This window comes from Phyllostomus hastatus, unplaced genomic scaffold, assembly GCF_019186645.2.
Source record: "Phyllostomus hastatus isolate PE091 unplaced genomic scaffold, TTU_PhHast_1.1 phas_scaffold_501, whole genome shotgun sequence".
Lineage (NCBI taxonomy): Eukaryota > Metazoa > Chordata > Mammalia > Chiroptera > Phyllostomidae > Phyllostomus > Phyllostomus hastatus.
In genome coordinates, this window is record NW_025334033.1 from 69,059,164 (window position 1) to 69,076,881 (window position 17,718).

General features: G+C 54.2%; 1 protein-coding gene across 3 annotated transcripts in view; it reads left to right on the forward strand.

Moving 5' to 3' along the window:
• Nucleotides 1–17,718, forward strand: part of EML1 (EMAP like 1) — a 133,984-nt gene that overhangs the window by 82,811 nt on the left and 33,455 nt on the right. For all 3 annotated transcript variants that reach the window (XM_045822948.1, XM_045822947.1, XM_045822949.1), the window contains exons 3-4: nt 2,524–2,659; nt 11,513–11,647. In XM_045822948.1, the coding sequence (XP_045678904.1) occupies nt 2,524–2,659; nt 11,513–11,647 (271 nt within the window). The remainder of the gene's footprint in view (nt 1–2,523; nt 2,660–11,512; nt 11,648–17,718) is intronic.

The window sequence follows — 17,718 nt, forward strand, 5'->3', positions numbered from 1 at the left end:
TATAAAAGTAGAAAGAAAAATTCCTTTCACTTTTTACCTGGCATCATTATTTATCAACATGTAGTCGGTTTTGTTTTATTTATTATTCCTAAGTGCCCTCTACTCACTTCCCCTCACCCTATTTGGATAATTTTTTTTTACATTTTATTTTTTATTTTAGGGAGAGGGGAAGGGAGGAAGAGGGGGCGAGGAACACAGATGTGAGAAAGAAACATCTATTGGTTGTCCTCCACACACACCCAGTGGGGGCAGGGGGTGACCTTTTTAGAGAGAGGGGAAGAGAGGAAGAAAGGGAGGGAGAGAAGCATCAGTGTGAGAGAGAAACAGCGATGGGTTGCCTCTCCTGCGTGCCCTTACTGGTGACCTTTCCATGACCTTTCCGTTTCCAGGACAACATCCCACCAGCTGAGCCACACCGGTCAGGATGCCTTTTGTATTCTTGCCGGTGTATCCTCCAGTCGAACCCTGGAAGGGGTACCTGGATCGGGGGGTGAATGCCTCTACAGCTTAGCTGGGTGTTGGCGGCAGGAACCTTCCCCAGCGCTTAATCAGTTGTCTCCTCTCTCTTCCAGTTTAGCAAAAGATGGCCTTCTCCGATTCCAAACACAGACATTTTAAATTTTGAAAGAGATAACTAGGAATTCCAGGTCCATGAATGGTCAGGTATACTAAAATTGAACTGTGGATTTTACACATGAATCTCCTACGCAGGCCTAATAGAAAGTTTTACCTATTGAATATTGCACTGAGTTGTTCATATAAGTTAAAAGGGTGTCTTGACCTTAGATTCTAACTTAATACCAATGTCAACATGATAAGCATGAGTGGATTTGAGTAGCCATCCTTGAATTTCCATTTATATCAACGGTAGTTGTGAAAGCGTAGTATCGTGGATGGCACTTTCTGAGGTCTGGTCACTCCGGTCCCACCCTTCGGAAAGGTGAGCTTCTCCTCGCAGGCCTAACTGTGGATGCTTAGACCTCAGATTCCGACCACCTGCGCGCCAGAGGTTTCAGTCACCAGACCACGGAGTCCGTCCGCGGGGGTCTTACTCTCGGTAGCGTTTGGGGGCAGTCTGTGCCACAGTGTGCAAAGTCACCGTTGGCCACAGGGGCCCCACCAGTGACTGGGTCTCCACCTCCCTCTCCAGCCGCTGGGCCTGTCCACTTCCGCCCGGCGGCCCCGCCCCTTCCGCTTCCGGTGGGCTGGCGGGTGTGGGAGAGCCTCCCGGGGCGTCCCCATCCCGGACACCCAGCGTGGTTTCAGGCGCTCTTCTCCCGTGGACTAGGGTCGGACTAGGGTCGTGGATTTCCGAGCGGAGGAGACGTCCCGAGAGCATTCGTAGACTGACGCCCCTGCCGCAGCCTGCTTGGGAAAGCGGGCCCGGGGGTCTCGCCTGCTGCCGGGCCGCCCGTCGGAGTGTGCTGGGCCCACGGCCCGGAGGAAGGGAATGCAGTAGTGACCCAGAAAAGGCAACACAGCGCCTTTCGCAGCGCGGATGCAGGCTCGTCCGCTTGCTGTGCGGACTGGTTCGCTGCCTTTTCCGTTTTGTCACATTCTGGCATCTATGAACACGCCAGAGCTTTTCTGTTCACCCACAAACGGAAGGGCGTCGTGGTTGCTTCCGGTCGTTGTAGATGTTAAGTGCAGGTGTTACATAAACCTAAGTTTTCCAGTGAGTGGGCGAACAGCTAGGGTCCCTCCATTGCTGGATCGTACGGTAAGACTGTATGTAGCAACGGGCAACTCTCTTCCCAAGTGACGGCGCAGCTTTGCCCTCCCACCAGCGGCGAGGGAGCTTCTGTGGCCCCGCATCCTGGCCAGCAACCCGTCCTCCGTCTGTCTTTCGGATTTCAGCCCTCCTAACAGGTGTATCGAGATGTCTCATTATTGTTTCAATTTGCATTTCCCTGCTGACTGAAGATGCCAAACATCTTTTCATAAGCTCATTTGCCATCTGTGTATCTTCTTTGGTGAGGGGTCTGTGCAGATCTTTTGCCTGTTGTTTTGTGTTTTGTTTTTAATTGGGCTGTTTGTTTTCTTACTGTTGAGAGTTTTTTTTAAATATTCTGTATACAGATCCTTTCAGAGCTATGTGATTCACAGGTATTTTCTCCTAGTCTGTGACTCTTTTCACCCCCTTAATAATGGCTTTTGCACAGAGCAAAACTGTTATGATGTTAATGAGGTCCAAACTATCAATTTTTTTGGTTTCGTAGATTGTGCTTTTGGCGTTGTATCTGAAAGCTCATCCCCACAGCTTTCTCCATCGAGAGGTTTCATAGTTCCGCATTTCACACTTAGGTCTGTGGTCCGTCTGCAGTTCACTTGTGTGGAGGGATGGCGGCGGGTGTCGAGGTTCGGTGCGCCGGCACCCCTTGTTAGAAGTCGCCGTCGAACTGCCTCGGCACCGCTGTGCATTCCGCCAGCGTGGGTGGGAACCCTTTTCTCCCCGCGTGCCCTGAAGAGTGAATTACCTCGACAAGGGGCACGTGCTGAAGCCCTTTCCCGCTTGTCTTACAGCAAGACCGCTGGTGCAGGCCCTGCCTCTGAGAACCACCGTCAACAACGGCACTGTGTTACCAAAGAAACCGAGCGGCTCCCTGCCGTCCCCCTCCGGCACCAGGAAAGACATGGCGGTGACGGCGACACCCAAAAGGTAGGCACGAGGGGCCTCGGGTAGATGCTAAAGGCAGCGCCATCTCGGGGGTTAAAGTAGGTTTTCCTTTTCTTATGTGACACTTTGCAGTCTCCCATCCGATTGAAGCCTGTGAAAGTACAATATTTGGTGTGTTTGCACAGATTCTTAATTTCCTTTTGGAGTTGTTAGTTTGTAGAAATTCAACGGATTTTTGTGTGTTGGTTTTTGTATCTGCAACTTTGCTAAGATTGCTTATTAGTTTTAAATTTTTAGTGTGTGAGGGTCTTTAGTGTTTTTTTAAAGATTCTATTTATTTATTTTTAGAGAGGGGGGAAAGGAGGGCCAAAGAGAGGGAGAGAAACATCAGTGTGTGGTTGCCTCTCGTGCGCCCCCAGCTGGGGACCTGGCCCAAAACCAGGCCTGTGCCCTGACTGGGAATCGAACCAGTGACCCTTTGGTTCACAGGCCAGCGCTCAATCCACTGAGCCACACCAGCCAGGATGAATCTTTAGTGTTTTTTTACAGATAAGATTATGTCATCTGCAAGCAGAGATAATTTTACTTCTTCCTTTCTCATTTGGGTGCTTCTTATTTCTTTTTCTCATCTGATTGTACTGGTAGGACCTCCAGTAGTTCTGTGTTGAATAGTGGTGGTCAGAGTGGGTGTCCTTGCTTTCTTCCTGTTCTCAGACGAAAAGCTTTTAGTCTCTCGCCATTGAGCATGATATCAGCTGTGGGCTCCTCCTATACGGCTTTTTATTATGTTAGGGTAGTTTCCTTGTATTTCTAGCTTGTTCAGTATTTTCAACATGAAAAGATGTTGAATTCTGTCAAGTGCTTTTTCTGCATCAATCAAGAAAACATTTAGCCCTGGCTGGCGTAGCTCAGTGGATTGAGCACGGGCTGGGAACCAAAGTGTCCCAGGTTCGATTCTCAGCCAGGGTACATGCCTGGGTTGCAGGCCATGGCCCCCAGCAACCACACATTGATGTTTCTCTCTCTCTCTCTCTATCTCCCTCCCTTCCCTCTCTAAAAATAAATAAATAAAATCTTTTTTTTAAAAAAAGAAAACATTTGTTATTTGTTTTTCATTCTGTTAATGTGATGTATTACACAAATTGATTTTCCCTTCTGTTAACGTGATATATTGTTGATTTTCATTACGTTGAACCATCCTTGCAATCCAAGCGTGAAGCCCATTTTGTTGATCTTTAAAAATACTCTTGGTTTCCCTGATTTTTAAAAATTGTTTTTCTGTTTTCTATTAGCTCTGCTGTACTCTTTAGTATCTCTTTATTTCTGCAAACTTTTGAGTTAGTTTATTTTTTTCTTTTTATACTTCCATGAGGTGTAAAGATAGGTTGTTGATCTGAGATCTTTTTTCTTTTTAATGTAGGTGTGTATGGCTATAAACTTCCTTCTTAGCCCTGTTTTCTTCACATCTCGTGAGTTTCAGTGTGTTTTGTTTTCATTTTCATTTGTCTCCAGGTATTTTTTTAAGATTTTATTTATTTTTAGAGAGGGAAGGGAGGGAGATAGAGAGAGAGAGACATCAATGTGCAGTTTCTGGGGGTCATGGCCTACAACCCAGGCATGTGCCCTGACTGGGAATCGAACCTGCGACACTTTGGTTCACAGCCCATGCTCAATCCACTGAGCTACGCCAGCCAGGGCTTGTATCCAGGTATTTTCTAGATTCTCTCCCTCCCCCGCTAAGATTTTGCTTACTCGTTTTTAGAGAGGGGGAAGGGGGGAGGAAGAGGGGGAGAGAAAATCAGTGTGAGAGAGCAACATGGATCAGTCGCCTCTTACACACCCGGACCGGGGACCGAACCTGCAGCCCAGCCCTGTGCCCCGACCGGGGATTGAACTGGCGACCTTTTTTGCTCTGCAGCACGACACCCGACCAGCTCAGTCACACAGGCCAGGGAGTGTCTTCTGAATTCTCTAGCAGTTTCTTCTTTGCGCATTGGTTGTTTAAGAGTGAGTTGTTTCATTTTAAGATTGACTTTTTGAAGTAGTAGGTAATGGAAAAAATGAGATTTCCTTTGTTTTCTTGAAGAAAATAGAATTTTATAACTCATACCTCTTTGTATATTTAGAACTTATATAAAATAAATTTTTTTTCAGAGCAAAAGAATAGTAAAAATATGGGAAGTTATTAGCCAGCTGCCAATTGTGAATACATAGATTCTAGATTGAGTGTGGAAGAGTCTTGGTTTCTGGTGCAGAGTGCAGTGAATCACTTATTTTTTTCACTTATTTTTCCCCCTTTGGCTTTTCCGAGCTTCCGTGGGTGTGTGCGCCCATCCCCTCGGAGGCTGTAAGCCCAACGGTGGCATCGGATTGTTACTCTGTGTTTGCAGAGTTCCTACAGCTCGTGCGTTGGGAGGGAATTTCGAGAACAGAAAGCGACCGGGCATTGCAAATACTAGGATTAAAACAACTTCCAAGTACGTCCAGTAGGTTCATGACCGAGTAGAAATTTCCCCGAGATCAGAGTTCCGGACTCACGGAGCTGGGGCGTCTGCCGTGTGCGGATGGGGATGGGGATGCGTCTGTTTTCTTCTCTCCGGGGCCTTTCAGCCTGGTGCTTCAGAACAAAATCCCCTTTGGAAATTGTCCAGGACCCGGTGGCTGAGCTTTGTGTTGCCAATTAAGCCTTCGACTGGGGGCTGGATTTGGACTCCTTGGGAGCAGCTTTGTTTCCATTCGCCAAAGGAAAGGCGGCGGACAATGGGGGAGACTGTTGTAGGTCATACCTTGCGCCGCGGGGGTGCGGGAACTGACAATGGAGGGACACTTCCACGGTTCGCCACAGAGACAGTCGCTCATTCTTTCCGCCCCTAAGTGGAGGCTTACAATGGGGCAGAGCTGTGAGAAGAGAGCGAGAGACGGCAAAACTGCTGCGAAAAGGGAGCGTCATTTGAAAGCCGCACAGCTCCGAGCGTGAGACCCGACGGCCGGCAGCTCCTACAGCCCTGCAGGCGGCCGGCCAGCCTTCGGAAAGGGAGTGGCCCTTGTTGGGGACACAGCCTTGAGGGCCGCACCAGAGCCAGATGCGTGTCCTTCACGACTTAAAGAACAGGACAACACAATCCGCTTTTAGTTTTCACGGAATGATTCCTTCTAACACTTTTGTTGTCGAGACCCGTCGAAACGCAGGTGTCAGATTCGTGCCCCGGGCCTGTTCTCACAGCAGATCGGAGCCGGAAATATTCATTCCACCGTGAGCGGAAGACGGAGGATTGGCACCTGCCCCTTTATCGGCGGTGATGCCAGCTCCTCCCTGGGCCCAGGTAGTTAGTTGGCTTCTCGTGGCAGGAAAAACCACCTGTCGGGATCCGTCAGATTCTCTGAGACCACCAGGCTTCTCAGGAAATCACTTGGTTTCTGCCGCAGAGCTGTGTCTGCAGACGGTGAAAAATAAGCACATTTCCTACTCACCGGAGCACGCACTCTCTGCCTGTTAGATTTGCTCACACCTTGTAGGACAGAGGCTGGGAGAGTCCCGGTCCCCCGGGGGCTCCCCGGGCTCAGCACAGCACCCAGGGTATGGGCAATGCCCAGGAAGTGTTAGGTGAGTGAATCCTTGTTTCACTCTAGTGTCAGCCGCCCCGGCTGCCATGACGTCATCAGAGAATCTGTGATCACACAGAATAGCTACCTGTCTGATTTCTGTTTTTTCCTACTGTAAAAACTGTGGGATTAATTTGCAAAATTTTGGGAAAACCAGTTCTTGGTTCCAAGTCACATACAAAGGAAAGACATGATTATAGCTTATTACACTTAGAGCTATCAAACCATAAGAAAAAAAAAAGATTGCCACATTTTTCTGGTCACCAAGTTCCACGGCAGAAATTTCGTTCCGTCCAGGATGCAGTTTACGTCGGCCAGACCCACTGCGTGCAGGTGTAACTGGGAAATGTGAGGACTGGGACGCGTTCAGGACCCGCACTTGTGGTCTGGCAGGGCAGCAGGGAGCAGGAGGAAGGGGAGGAAACGCTGGTGCCTGGCATCTCCGCACCCGACGTCCTCCGCGTGCGGTCGGCACCGAGAGGGTGTCCCTGTGACCGCGCAGCCTCCCTCAGAGCCAGGCCCCTGCGGCTTCCAGATGAAGAGCAGCCCCGTCCCCTGCTGTCCCGGGGGGGCCGACCTTCTCTGCTAGCCCCGCCGGTGGTGTCAGGAGGCTCCGCGTGGCGACTGCCACGGCGACTGTGCAGAGCTACTCCCTCTGGCTGCCCTGCCTCCTCTCCAAGCCTTGTTTTCTGTCCTCCACTTGGGGTCCTAGGAAACCCTCTTTCATTCCTAAGAGCGCTGGGGGCTCTCAAAAGGAAATGTCTTGTTTTTTCTGTCTATACAACAGTGCCAGATTTTTTTTAAAAAATAGCTTTGCATTTCGATGCAAATGTGTGAATGACAGGCGTCTGGAAAGGGCTGTGATGGACCATGTTGCAGGTCTGTATATGCAAACCACGGCACGTTTCCATTTCCGCGTGGGGGTGAGGTCCGGCTTGGAGGACTGCACTCCCGCGCATCCTGCTTCCTTCCTGCGCGGCTCCCACGGCGGCTGGACAGGTCCGTGAGTCTTCTCGGCGCAGGCAGATGCCCAGCCAGGCGGACACTTCGCTCACTCGGTGACCCCGGCTGCCTCCCCGCCCCTCTGACAGCCCAGCTCGGGGACCTCTCCCAGTGCCCCCCGTTCACCACGTCTCAGGTTCAGGTCACTGTGCTAATTACTGGCCCCTGTGGGATTTTCAGGTGTGCGTCAGGTCCTCGAAATGCCGGTGCAGCCGGCTCTCACACACTGTAGGCGGGCCTCGCTGTCGGGGGGCCCTGGAGAGGACAGGGGCCGTGGGGGAGCCTGAATTTGTTTCCCTAGCTGTGGAACGGGGCGACGGCACTTTTGCAGAGGCTCTGTGAGTTCACGTCAGGTGGCAGGTGGCACGTGGGACCTGCGGAGTCCTCAGTGCCGGTCGCCGCGGCCGCCGCGTGGTGCCCATCGTTAATGTCCCCGACTAACTTTTCCGGCCGCGGGGTTGCGTGTTAACCGCCTGAGAACTGGGTTTTCGGCTCTTTAAGGCTGCTCTATACATATTTTTATTTATATTTGACCAGCACTTTCTGTGTGACCGAGTATTTGAGCTGGGAGGGACCTCAGGAGCCATCCCCACTTTCCCGACTTTGCCGAGAGAGTCCGTCTGTGACAGGGACCAGGAGCAGGGGCGGGGAACTCCTGTTCGTCAAACGGGCGTCTCTGTTCCCGGCATTTTCCAGGTCATGTCATCCGACGGAGAGGTCGAATTTTCTCATCTCAATGTCTGGATGAGGAAGCTGAGACTAGAGTTTCAGGGACTTGGCCGAGATCCCCCAGCGTCCCAGGAGTGCCACCAGGTCTTGTAAGAAGTCAGCTCGCTCCTCTGCCTCCTAAAAGGGCAGCCCACACAGCAAGGACAGGCAGCGGGAAGACGTGGTGTCCGAGGGCATGGGACTCCGACACTAACTTGACCGCTCCCTGAAACACTCCAGGACTGTTGGCTAGTTTTAATTTGTATCAAATGTATTGGGGAGACGCTGGTTAGTAAAAGTATTAGGGTTCAGGTGTGCAGTTCTGTAATGCATCATCTGTACATCGAATTGTGTGTTCATGAACCCTCCTTCCGTCACCAATATACCTCCCTGTCCCCTCTGCAACCTCCCCCAGCCCCCTCCCAGTCTTTCAATGCTACGAACTTGCCGTGAACTCCCTCCCACACGGACCCTGTCGGCTGCCTGGGGACCCGGGACCTGAGAGCCCCGAATGACGGGCACAGAATGACCCGCCACGTCACATTAGCTTGATGTTTGTTGTCATTGGAAGATCCTGAACTCTGAGCACAAAGGTTTCTGTAATTGTCAGACCTCAGTCCCAAGTCTCAGAAACGTCATGTTCTCCTAAGATCTGTAATTTCCTTGCCCCCAAATTGGACGTTCTAAAAATTCCCAGTTTGACCTTAAGGCCCGCCCGCGCCGGTCCCGGCCGGAGGACGCGGGGGCTGTGAATCAGAGCTTCCTCGTCACCAGTGGGGACCCCTGCAGAAAGCGCTCTCACGCCCGCACGGTTTGGGTCCTTTCGTTTATGTCGCTTGCTCAGAGGGCGACCCGGTCTTCAAAGGCCAGAGCACAGGGGGTTTTCAGGAACACGCCGAGGGCTTAGAGGGGCCTGGCAGAGGAAGAGGGACGGCCCCTGGCCCGCAGGAAGGAGCGGGCTGAGCAGGAGCCGGGGGTGCTGGCCAGAGGGGGCGCTGGCCGCCGGGGAGGAGCAGCCCCAGAGGTGGAGGCGGAGGCGGCAGGAGCCCCGTGCACGGGAGATCTCGCTCCATCTGACCTCTGACCTGTGACCGTAGAAGGTCGGCCCTGGGGGGGCCACGGTCTTGCCGTCCAGCCCACCCCGAAGCCCAGCCGTCTCTCCTCTGTCCCAGGCGCCCTGGCCGGTCCTGCCCGTTCATCTTCTTCTGGGCCGCCAGCCACTCTGCTTGCTTCCTCCGCCCCGTCTCTCTCTCCCTGGGTCCCTGCCGCCCACCCCCACGACAGCTCCCGTGCTCACACGGTGGCTCCCTCCACGTCCGGGGTTCAGTGACGGCCAGCGGGACGGCTCCGGCTCCAAGCCACCACCCCCACCCTCCCCTCCACTGCCCCCGCCCACCCACCCTCCCTTCTCCCTTCCCCCTTCTAGAGCAGGTGCTAGAATAAAGCACTTCGTGTCCCTTCATTTAATAGACATTTGTCAAGCTCCTGTGCCACTGAGTTCACGAGCACAGTAAATGAGATAAAGTCTCAAGAAACGTATGGCCGATGACGGAAACTCCAAAACTTGGCAGGGATACCGGTAACACAGTTACGTGCTCCTGGAGCGGATCGGGCGGCCCACACCCCGCCCGGCTCCGTGACCGCCTGTGCGTCGGCGCTCCCCCGCTGCGTCGTGGCGGCACCTGCGGGCCTCTTACCTCTCCCAGAAAGTCAGCCTTCCGGGGGTCTTCCCCGGACAGTCCCCCGGGCTTCCCACCGCTCTGTCCCTGGAAAGGGACCCGGCCGGAGCGGGTCCGCCCCGGGCCAGCTGGTAGTGTGTGGGCTCTTGACTTCACGCAGGGAAGATTTCGCAGCACGGGTCCAGGACGCTTTGCGAGTGTGTGCACTGCAGCTGGAGGTGGGAGACGGAGGAAGGACTTGGGACAGGGGGAGCAGCTGTGGGGTTGGGGGGGTGACTCGGTGGCCCTCTGCTTTGGCTCTGGGAACGTGGGCAGAAGGGAGTGAGCCCCGAGGGGCTGTGCGGACTCCCTGAGACGTGGGAGTCTCTGGGACAGACGTGGGCCTCGTGGGGCTGCTGTCAGCGCTCTGGAAGTCGGAGCAAAGGGGGCCTTGAGACAGGTTCCCAGGGTGAGCCCGGGACAGGCTGCTGCTCCCCAGCCTGCAGATCTAGAGGGACACCCTTGGAGTTGAGGAGAAAGTGAGTTCCTGCCTGAAGACAGAAGGGGTCAGAAGGGGAGGGTGTGCTCCAGAGAGAGCCTGGGGCAGCTGGGTCCTTTGTTTGAGGGGTTCCTACCTGTTTTCCGAAGGCCGGAACCTGGGGGAGGTCCTGGGGGAGGGTCTGCACAGACTACTCCTCCGCTTCCCTTCAGGTGTGTTCTTCAGCGAGCTGGCACTCCAGGGTCACTTCCCGATCAGCTTCGCCTCTGTCTTGGGTTTGAGGTTTTATTTTATTTATTGTTTTGTTTTGTTTTGTTGTTCATTTCCCTGACTCTCCCCGTCCCTGGGCTTGGCTGGCACTAACGGGGTGTCTGCTGCCTGTCTCCCCGACCAGCTGCTCCCTCTCGGGCCAGGGAACCGAGGTGTGAGCCACTTGGTCTCCAGTGTCCGTGGTCAGGGAAGATGAGATCGCTCGGTTTCCAGCTGGCTGCAGACGGCTCAAGCCACGTGGCCCTGCTGGTCTCACCGTCTGTCTCAGGGTCCCTGCTCCCACTCGTCAGAAGGACGCTCAGCGCCAGCCTGGGCACCGCCCCTCCGCGTGGTGTCGCGCGCAGGGGGGCGTGCTCTGTCACCCCCTGTGGCATCCCACGTCCGTCCCGCATGTGCCTCCAGACCAGAGTTCCTCAATGTCGGCAGCACTGATGCCCAGGGCCGGGTCCTGCTGTGTCGTCGGGCCATCCTGGGCGTCACTGGGGATGGAGCAGCACCCCCGGCCTCCGTCCACTGGACGCCGGTGGGAGCCCTCTCCCCCAGCCGCAGCAACCGGAGATGCCTCCGGACATCGCCGCTGTCCCCTGGGGCAGAGCCTCCCCTGGCTGAGCACCGCTCGTCTGCGCTAAGGCCTGCTCGAGTGCAGGGGCATGCCCCGCTGAGCCCTCGCGGCTCTCTCTCGCACAGCCTTGTGGGGGTTCTCACCCTTCAGCTTCCTCCGAGACTTTGACCTGCGCTCATCACCGCGGTTACAAGAGCAGTGGGTCCAAGTGACGTTCTGAAAAGTGTTTTGATCTCTGTAGTTAGGACTTGAGAACCAATCTTTCGGAGATTTTTTATTTATTTATTTGCTTTTAGAGAGAGGGGAAGGGAGGGAGAAAGAGAGGGACTGAAACATCAATGTGTGGCTGCCTCTCACGTGCCCCCTACTGGGGACCTGACCCGAAACCGAGGCACGTGCCCTGGCTGGGAATCGAACCGGCGACCTCTCGGTTCACAGGCCGGCGCTCAATCCACTGAGCCACAGCAGCCAGGGCCAATCTGTCTTTTAAACAAGAATGTGGACACATGGTGCTCTGTGTATGTATTTCACACTCGGCCGTAAAATGAAATCGCTCTGTTAAGGACCTCCCTGTCGTTTGCCTCTCGCCCCAGCACCATCAAGCGGACCAGCTCTTCCGAACGCGTGTCCCCCGGCGGCCGCAGGGAGAGCTACGGGGACCCCAAAGGCAACCGGAACCGCACGGGCTCCACCAGCAGCTCCTCGAGCGGCAAAAAGAACAGCGAAAGGTACGGGCACCGAACCCACAGCCCCTGCTGGTCAACACCTTGTCCCCCTTTCCCCAGAGGTGAGCCCAGACCCCTCACACGCACACAGGCTGGGGGGGCGGGGCACTCGGGCCGCCTGGGCCTCTGCTGAGGTCGCGGCGGGCGCCCGTCGAACAGCGCTGGGGCGGTCGCCGTCCAGGCAGAAAAGGGCAGCATGAGCCCCCAGCGCGCCCACGCACAGAAGCAGCCGCTGAGAGCCCGCCGAGGCCGGCTCCGTGGGGTTGGGCGGCTGCTCCGAGTTTCCGTGGGGGGGGCACGTGGTGTCTCCCAGCACGCCCTGCGGCCATGTGCAAGCTCATCTCAGTGGGCGGTTTGGGTGTGTCCGCAGTGTTTTCTCCGACCGACCCAGTGGGTGAAAGGTTGTGCTTTCAGGGTTGGTCGGAAACTGTTTTTAACACTAAGCTCACGCCAGAAGTAGGAACCGTTTTCTCACCGGATTCAGGGAACGCACTTGCTCCTAATTTTGGATTTTCTCTGAGATTGGCGTATGGTGGATTATGACAGATAGCTGTAAAACTAATAGGGACCCTTTAAGAGTGAAAGCTGGTCGTGGGCACTTAGTTGCTTTTTATGTTTAAGAATGTGTTGTGCACGCAAGAGTGGCTTCTCTGTGTGTATTACACCTAATGCACTTTATTCTGTCTTTTTATTCGTTGTGCTCTAATTGCAGCCTCTCGAGTGAGCAGGGCTTAGGGAGGAATTTCAGCTTCACAGGCTAAACCTCCCCCCACCCCACCCCCCGCCATGTTCACGTAGGGAAAAGGCTTAGTCATCGAGCTGCCAGCCCCGGCCCACAGGCTGTGAAACTTCCAAGCCCGTAAATCCGCCCTGCTCCAGTCCTGTGAAGGAAGCTCGAATGCGTTTTCAATTTTATTCCTGAAGGGCCCTCTTTTGTAGGAAAAAAGCAAGCACTTCTAGAGCAGGTCAAGTCCGTGGTCCACTAACAATCTCTCGAAAACCACTCACGTGGGTTCAGTCTTCTGATGCAGACCGTTACTGCTTCTTATCGGAAGATTATGCTAATTGGGTGATAATACCCTGGAAATGGGGCCAGGCGGTTACCGCGGCGGCGGCGGCGGCGGCGGCGGAGTGTGAGCGCAGGGACGTGCCTGCGGTGTGGCCTCGGCGCCCGCGGACTCAGGGAGGGCCTGCGCGCTGACCTGAGACGTCCAGAGCTTGGCGGCCCGTAGCGACTTGGCCCCTTCTCCGCACATCTGCGTTTTATTAAGAATTTCCAGAAGGAATCTGCGTTGTGCAAACTCCAGATCTGTTTTATCTTTTAAATCCTACGGCTTTGGTCAATGGGCTGGGTAAATATTTCCGCAAAAGATACTTACGAAGGGGTTTTTGTATTTTTATAAATGCCACCGTAGGAAATTTTGATCTGGAAACGACGGCCTGAGTACATTCACTAATCGTTTCCTCGGAATAATTTAAACAACCGAACACACCCATTTAAAAATCAGTCCTTTCCCCCATTGGACTAGTGGAGGCCAGCACGGCTCTGAACGGGCTGGGCTGCACGCACCTAAGGAGGTTCAGCGGGGGAAGTTCCTGCCACCTCTCGGGCCACGGCTGGGACAGACAGACACCTTCAGGGTCCAGCGGAGGGGACTCAGACAGGAAGCAGCCGCAGCAAAGAAGCAATAAAGTGAAGATCAAGTTGGCGACTCGGTTGCCCCCTGCCCCTTTCCCCCATCTTTGCTCCCCGTGGCCCGTGAGCAGCCCGTGCACTGCAGGGCAGCGCGGCCATGCCAGAGGCTCACTCGCTGACCGGCACCCGGACCCCGGAACTTGGGACGTGCACGGGAAGGCGCCGGGGTGGCCCGTTGCAGTCTCTCTTCTAAACGTGGTGGTGTTCGGTGGCCTCAGGACGGCGTGGTCTCTTCCCCGTGGCACGCTAGTCTCTGTCCATGGTTCTGGGACGCTGTCTTACGTTTGAAAAGGATTCCCTTTTTGGCGAGCGCGGGCGCCCAGACCCCACGGAGAGGGCGCCGGCTCTGGAGTGAAAGGAAGAGTGGGGTTTCCCGTCGGTTCTGCCACTTCCCTTCTCGGGGCCCCAGTGTCTCCCTCTGTGAACCGGGCTCTGTGTCTAATGCCCTTGAATCTCTCACGTCTACGAGAAACGGTAGGACAACCCCCAGCGTGGCGCGAGGCACTCAGAAAATGGGGACCACTGTGGGGGCCACCGTCACACCGTGAGGCCCGTGCGGGGCGAGGCGTCCAGACTTCTGCACTTCGTGTCCCTCGTGGGTACGGTGAGGGGCCGCTAGGCGACCTCGGAGGTCATTGGTCATTTTTCTTGTCTGACGCGCACTGGATCGCATCCACTTAAGTGGCACAGTCAGTACTATGACCTCAACCCAGCCTCCGGCCAAGCCCAGAAGTGGTCAGGTGGACAGGCGCTGTCCCCAGTCCTCTCGGTTCTCACGGTGGTTGTCACGTCAGCATGAGCTGGTCCGTGCTCGTGAAATGCACCAGAGAAAGACAAACACCGCATGATTCCACTTCATGTGGAGTCTAAAAAACAACAAAATACAAAACAGAAATAGACCCACAGACCGAACAAGCTGCTGGTTGTCAGAGGGGAGGGGCGAAATCAAAAACAAAAAGGGAACCAAGGGACCTTGGCCCTGGGCTGGGGTGCCCGTCCTAGAAGCCAGGCTGTGAGGGGAAGCGAGACAAAACTGGTCACATGCAGAGGGACAGGGCACGGGCAGGCTTTGGCCTGGCCCCACGGCGGCCGCGTATCTCCAAAAAAACAGGAGAGGGATGAGCTGGTTTGCAAGTCCGGTGCGACTCGGGAACGCTTGTCAGCGTGCCCGTGAGCGAGGGCGATGCTGGGGGGGTGCCCTCGGGGCCGTCCTGACTGGTGGGGGAGGCGGGTCACACACGCAGCGGTCCCAGCGCCCGCTCCTCCGCTGTGACACGCTCGCGCACCACGCACCACGGGCAGGCCTGTTGTTAGCGCTCAGGGTGCTTTGGCGAAAGTTAGAAAAAGGCTCCTTTCCCTAATGAAAAACCATTCCAGGTCAACGTGTCTATCTCTCAGTCAGTCATTACAGCAAACATAAAGCCAGTCCGTATAAATTGTACAAACCGGACCGTTGAACCTAAATAACAGTGTGTTGGAGATCTCAGCATTCACGTTTTCTAAGATGCAGTTCATTTTAAAACTGTGACGGTTTGCTTTCATAGAAGCTATGTTATTTATAATAGTGTCAGTCTTCTTGCTTCTGTGTCCCATTTTCTTTGGAAACGGTCACTGAATTTAACAGTCTTTCGTGTGACATTGTAGACGTTTATCTTAGCATGCTTAACATCTTACAGTACTTGGCTGGCAATAAGCCACAAAATAAATAGCACTCAATCTTTGCACTGACAAAAATTCCAGAAAAAAAAACAAGAGCAATATATGGCAATGTAATATTTACTTTATATATTATTGATGGCAAATAAATATTAATAATTAGTGATCCACATCATAATGAAGTACTTATTAAACTCAAATAAGGGATTGAAAACACCATTTTGATGAACTATCTAATGTAGCCAGTATACTAATCCAGTAGGAATTTTTTTAATTTAAAAAAGTGTTTTATTTCAGACAGAAAAACAGTTACTATTTAGAATGCGCAATTCATGATAGATATTAGACTGATAAACTGTTTCAATTATAAACTGACGGGAACGTAATCTTTGTAATCCTGCTGGGAATGAGACATACCAACTTAAAAAAAAAACACTTTGTTTCCATTAAGAAGTTGTTCTAATGGCCTGATTTAACAAGAAATGTGTCAGCCATCTGCTAGAAACCTTGTTGTAACAAACTTATACACTGCCTTTCTTGGGAGTCAACATAGTTTGAGAGAAACATCAAACTGATAACGAAGGCGTCTGCGGTGGGGAAATGGCCCCTTGGAAACCCTCTCGCCTGGAAACACCCGCACCCCACACTCCCACACCGACCGCTTGGCCCAGACCGCCAGCAGCACCCCCTCCCCAATGCACTGGCACTTGGCGAAGTGGCCTCTCCAATGACACCTCGAGGCTCCGGGTTTGTGCATCTTTCGAGTTGGCCCCACCGCGGCCGGCTGGCGCGGTCTCTCCATCTCAGCCTCATCCGCGGGCTCGGGGCCGGGCTGTGCCCCGGGATCAGGCCTCTCCCACACCGGCTGCCGCTTGTCCCCAGCGAGGTTCCCTCGTTCGTTCGTTCGTTCGTTCCTTCTGGGGGAAACTTACTTATTACACACGTAACGCGTGTTTCAGGAAAACCAGATGCACGAGAAAGGGGAAGCGGAAGCCACCTCTGATCTCGGGGACGGGCAGCTAACGTTTCCTTACGTCCCATCTGGTTCTGTGTCCAGGGCGCAGGGTGTAATTTTGCTGTGAATTATACTCTCTGCGTGCGTCCTGGAAGCCTCTTTTTCGTTTACTCCGCGGCCGTGTCTCTGCGTCAGCCAACACACTCCCGCGGGCCGTGCAGAGGGGGTCGCGGTCGTTCTGGGCAGACGCACTTCGCTTGATGCCCGGTTACTGACGACGGGGCTTCTCCGGGACGGCCCGGCCAGCCCACCCTCCGGAACAATGCCTGGCCCATAGTAGGTGCTCGGTAAATGTGTGTTGAGTGGATCTTTTTCACCCCGATCAATATAACAAAAAAAAAAAGATTAAACCAGCTGGGCGAAGGAGCCATAACCAAGGGTTACTCCCGGCCCCGCCGCTTTTCCGGTGTGTGGCTGTGGTCGGGTGACTTCCCGTCTTTGGGGTTTCCCTCGGTGCCGTGGAAACAGCCCCGACCTCCCGGGGCTGCCCTGAGGATCAAATGAGGTCACGCGTGTGGAGTCCTTCACGTGGAGCTCGCCTCCTGTCGGCACCCGGGAAACGGCAGCCGCGGAGACTGCCCCCCTCCCCTCCCACCGCGTTGGGGCTGGGGCGCGCCCTGCGGGCCCCCCTCCCTCCCAGTCTGAAAGTCCCTCTCCTCTCGGGGACGTTTCGGAATCTTCCGGGTCTCCTGTTTCTGCCCCCACCCCACCTGGAAGAGAAAGGGATCGGAAGTTCTGGGCATTTCTTGTACCCTGCTCACGCGGTTCCACAGCCCTGCCACACTGACTGAGCACCTACTACGCGCAGAGCACAGCGCAGGCAGGGCTTGGGGGTTAAGTGGAAGGGTTTGTGCACACGGATTCATTCTCGCGACAAACGTCGGAGACACGTGTGACCGAGAAGGGCCGACTTCCTTCGTCTCCAGAGGACTCGGCGCAGACCAGCGAGGACACAGACAACACCCCAATTAAAAAACGGGGAAGAGTCTGATCAGGTGGTTCAGGGAGAAAGAGGAACGCCAATTACCTCACGGAAAGATGATCAAACCCAGTCTTAAAGAAACGCCAACCCAAGTAAGAAAAAAGTATATTTAGAAAAAAACTATTTTATTATAAAATCAAACACAGATACCAAGAAACCCCCACACAAATGCACAGTTTGACGAATTATTACACACCTGCCAGCACTTAGCAAGTGGAGGGTTTTCCCTGCACGTGTCTGAAGTTCGGCGGAGAGGGTGGTCAGGTGAGTCTGGAGGAACTCCATCCAGCGCACCCGTCCGGGCCCGGCCCAGGTGTCCAGGTGCCCAGGTGCTCGGGAGCCCCTTTCCCTGGGGGGCTGCCCTGGGCCTCCAGCTGAGTCCAGTGCCGGTCAGACGGCTCTGGACCTGCCCTTCCGCTGGGTCTGGCCCTGCAGCTCCTTCCCCACACCCCCACACCCACTCCCCTGCCCCCCCAGCCCCGCCCCCACCCACTTGCTGGAGGACGGGGAACCGCGGCACTTCTCACTCTGTGTCTCTCCAATTTTGCGCAGAGCTGGGGGCACAGTGATTGCCCAGTAAATATTGGTTGACTGGATGAAAGGATATTATGTATTTAATTTAAAACCATTTAAGAAGTATGTGAACACTACCACCTATTGGTGGATGATTTTTTAACACTACATTTCGGATTCTGAAACAGATTGCTGTGGGAATTAAATGATTC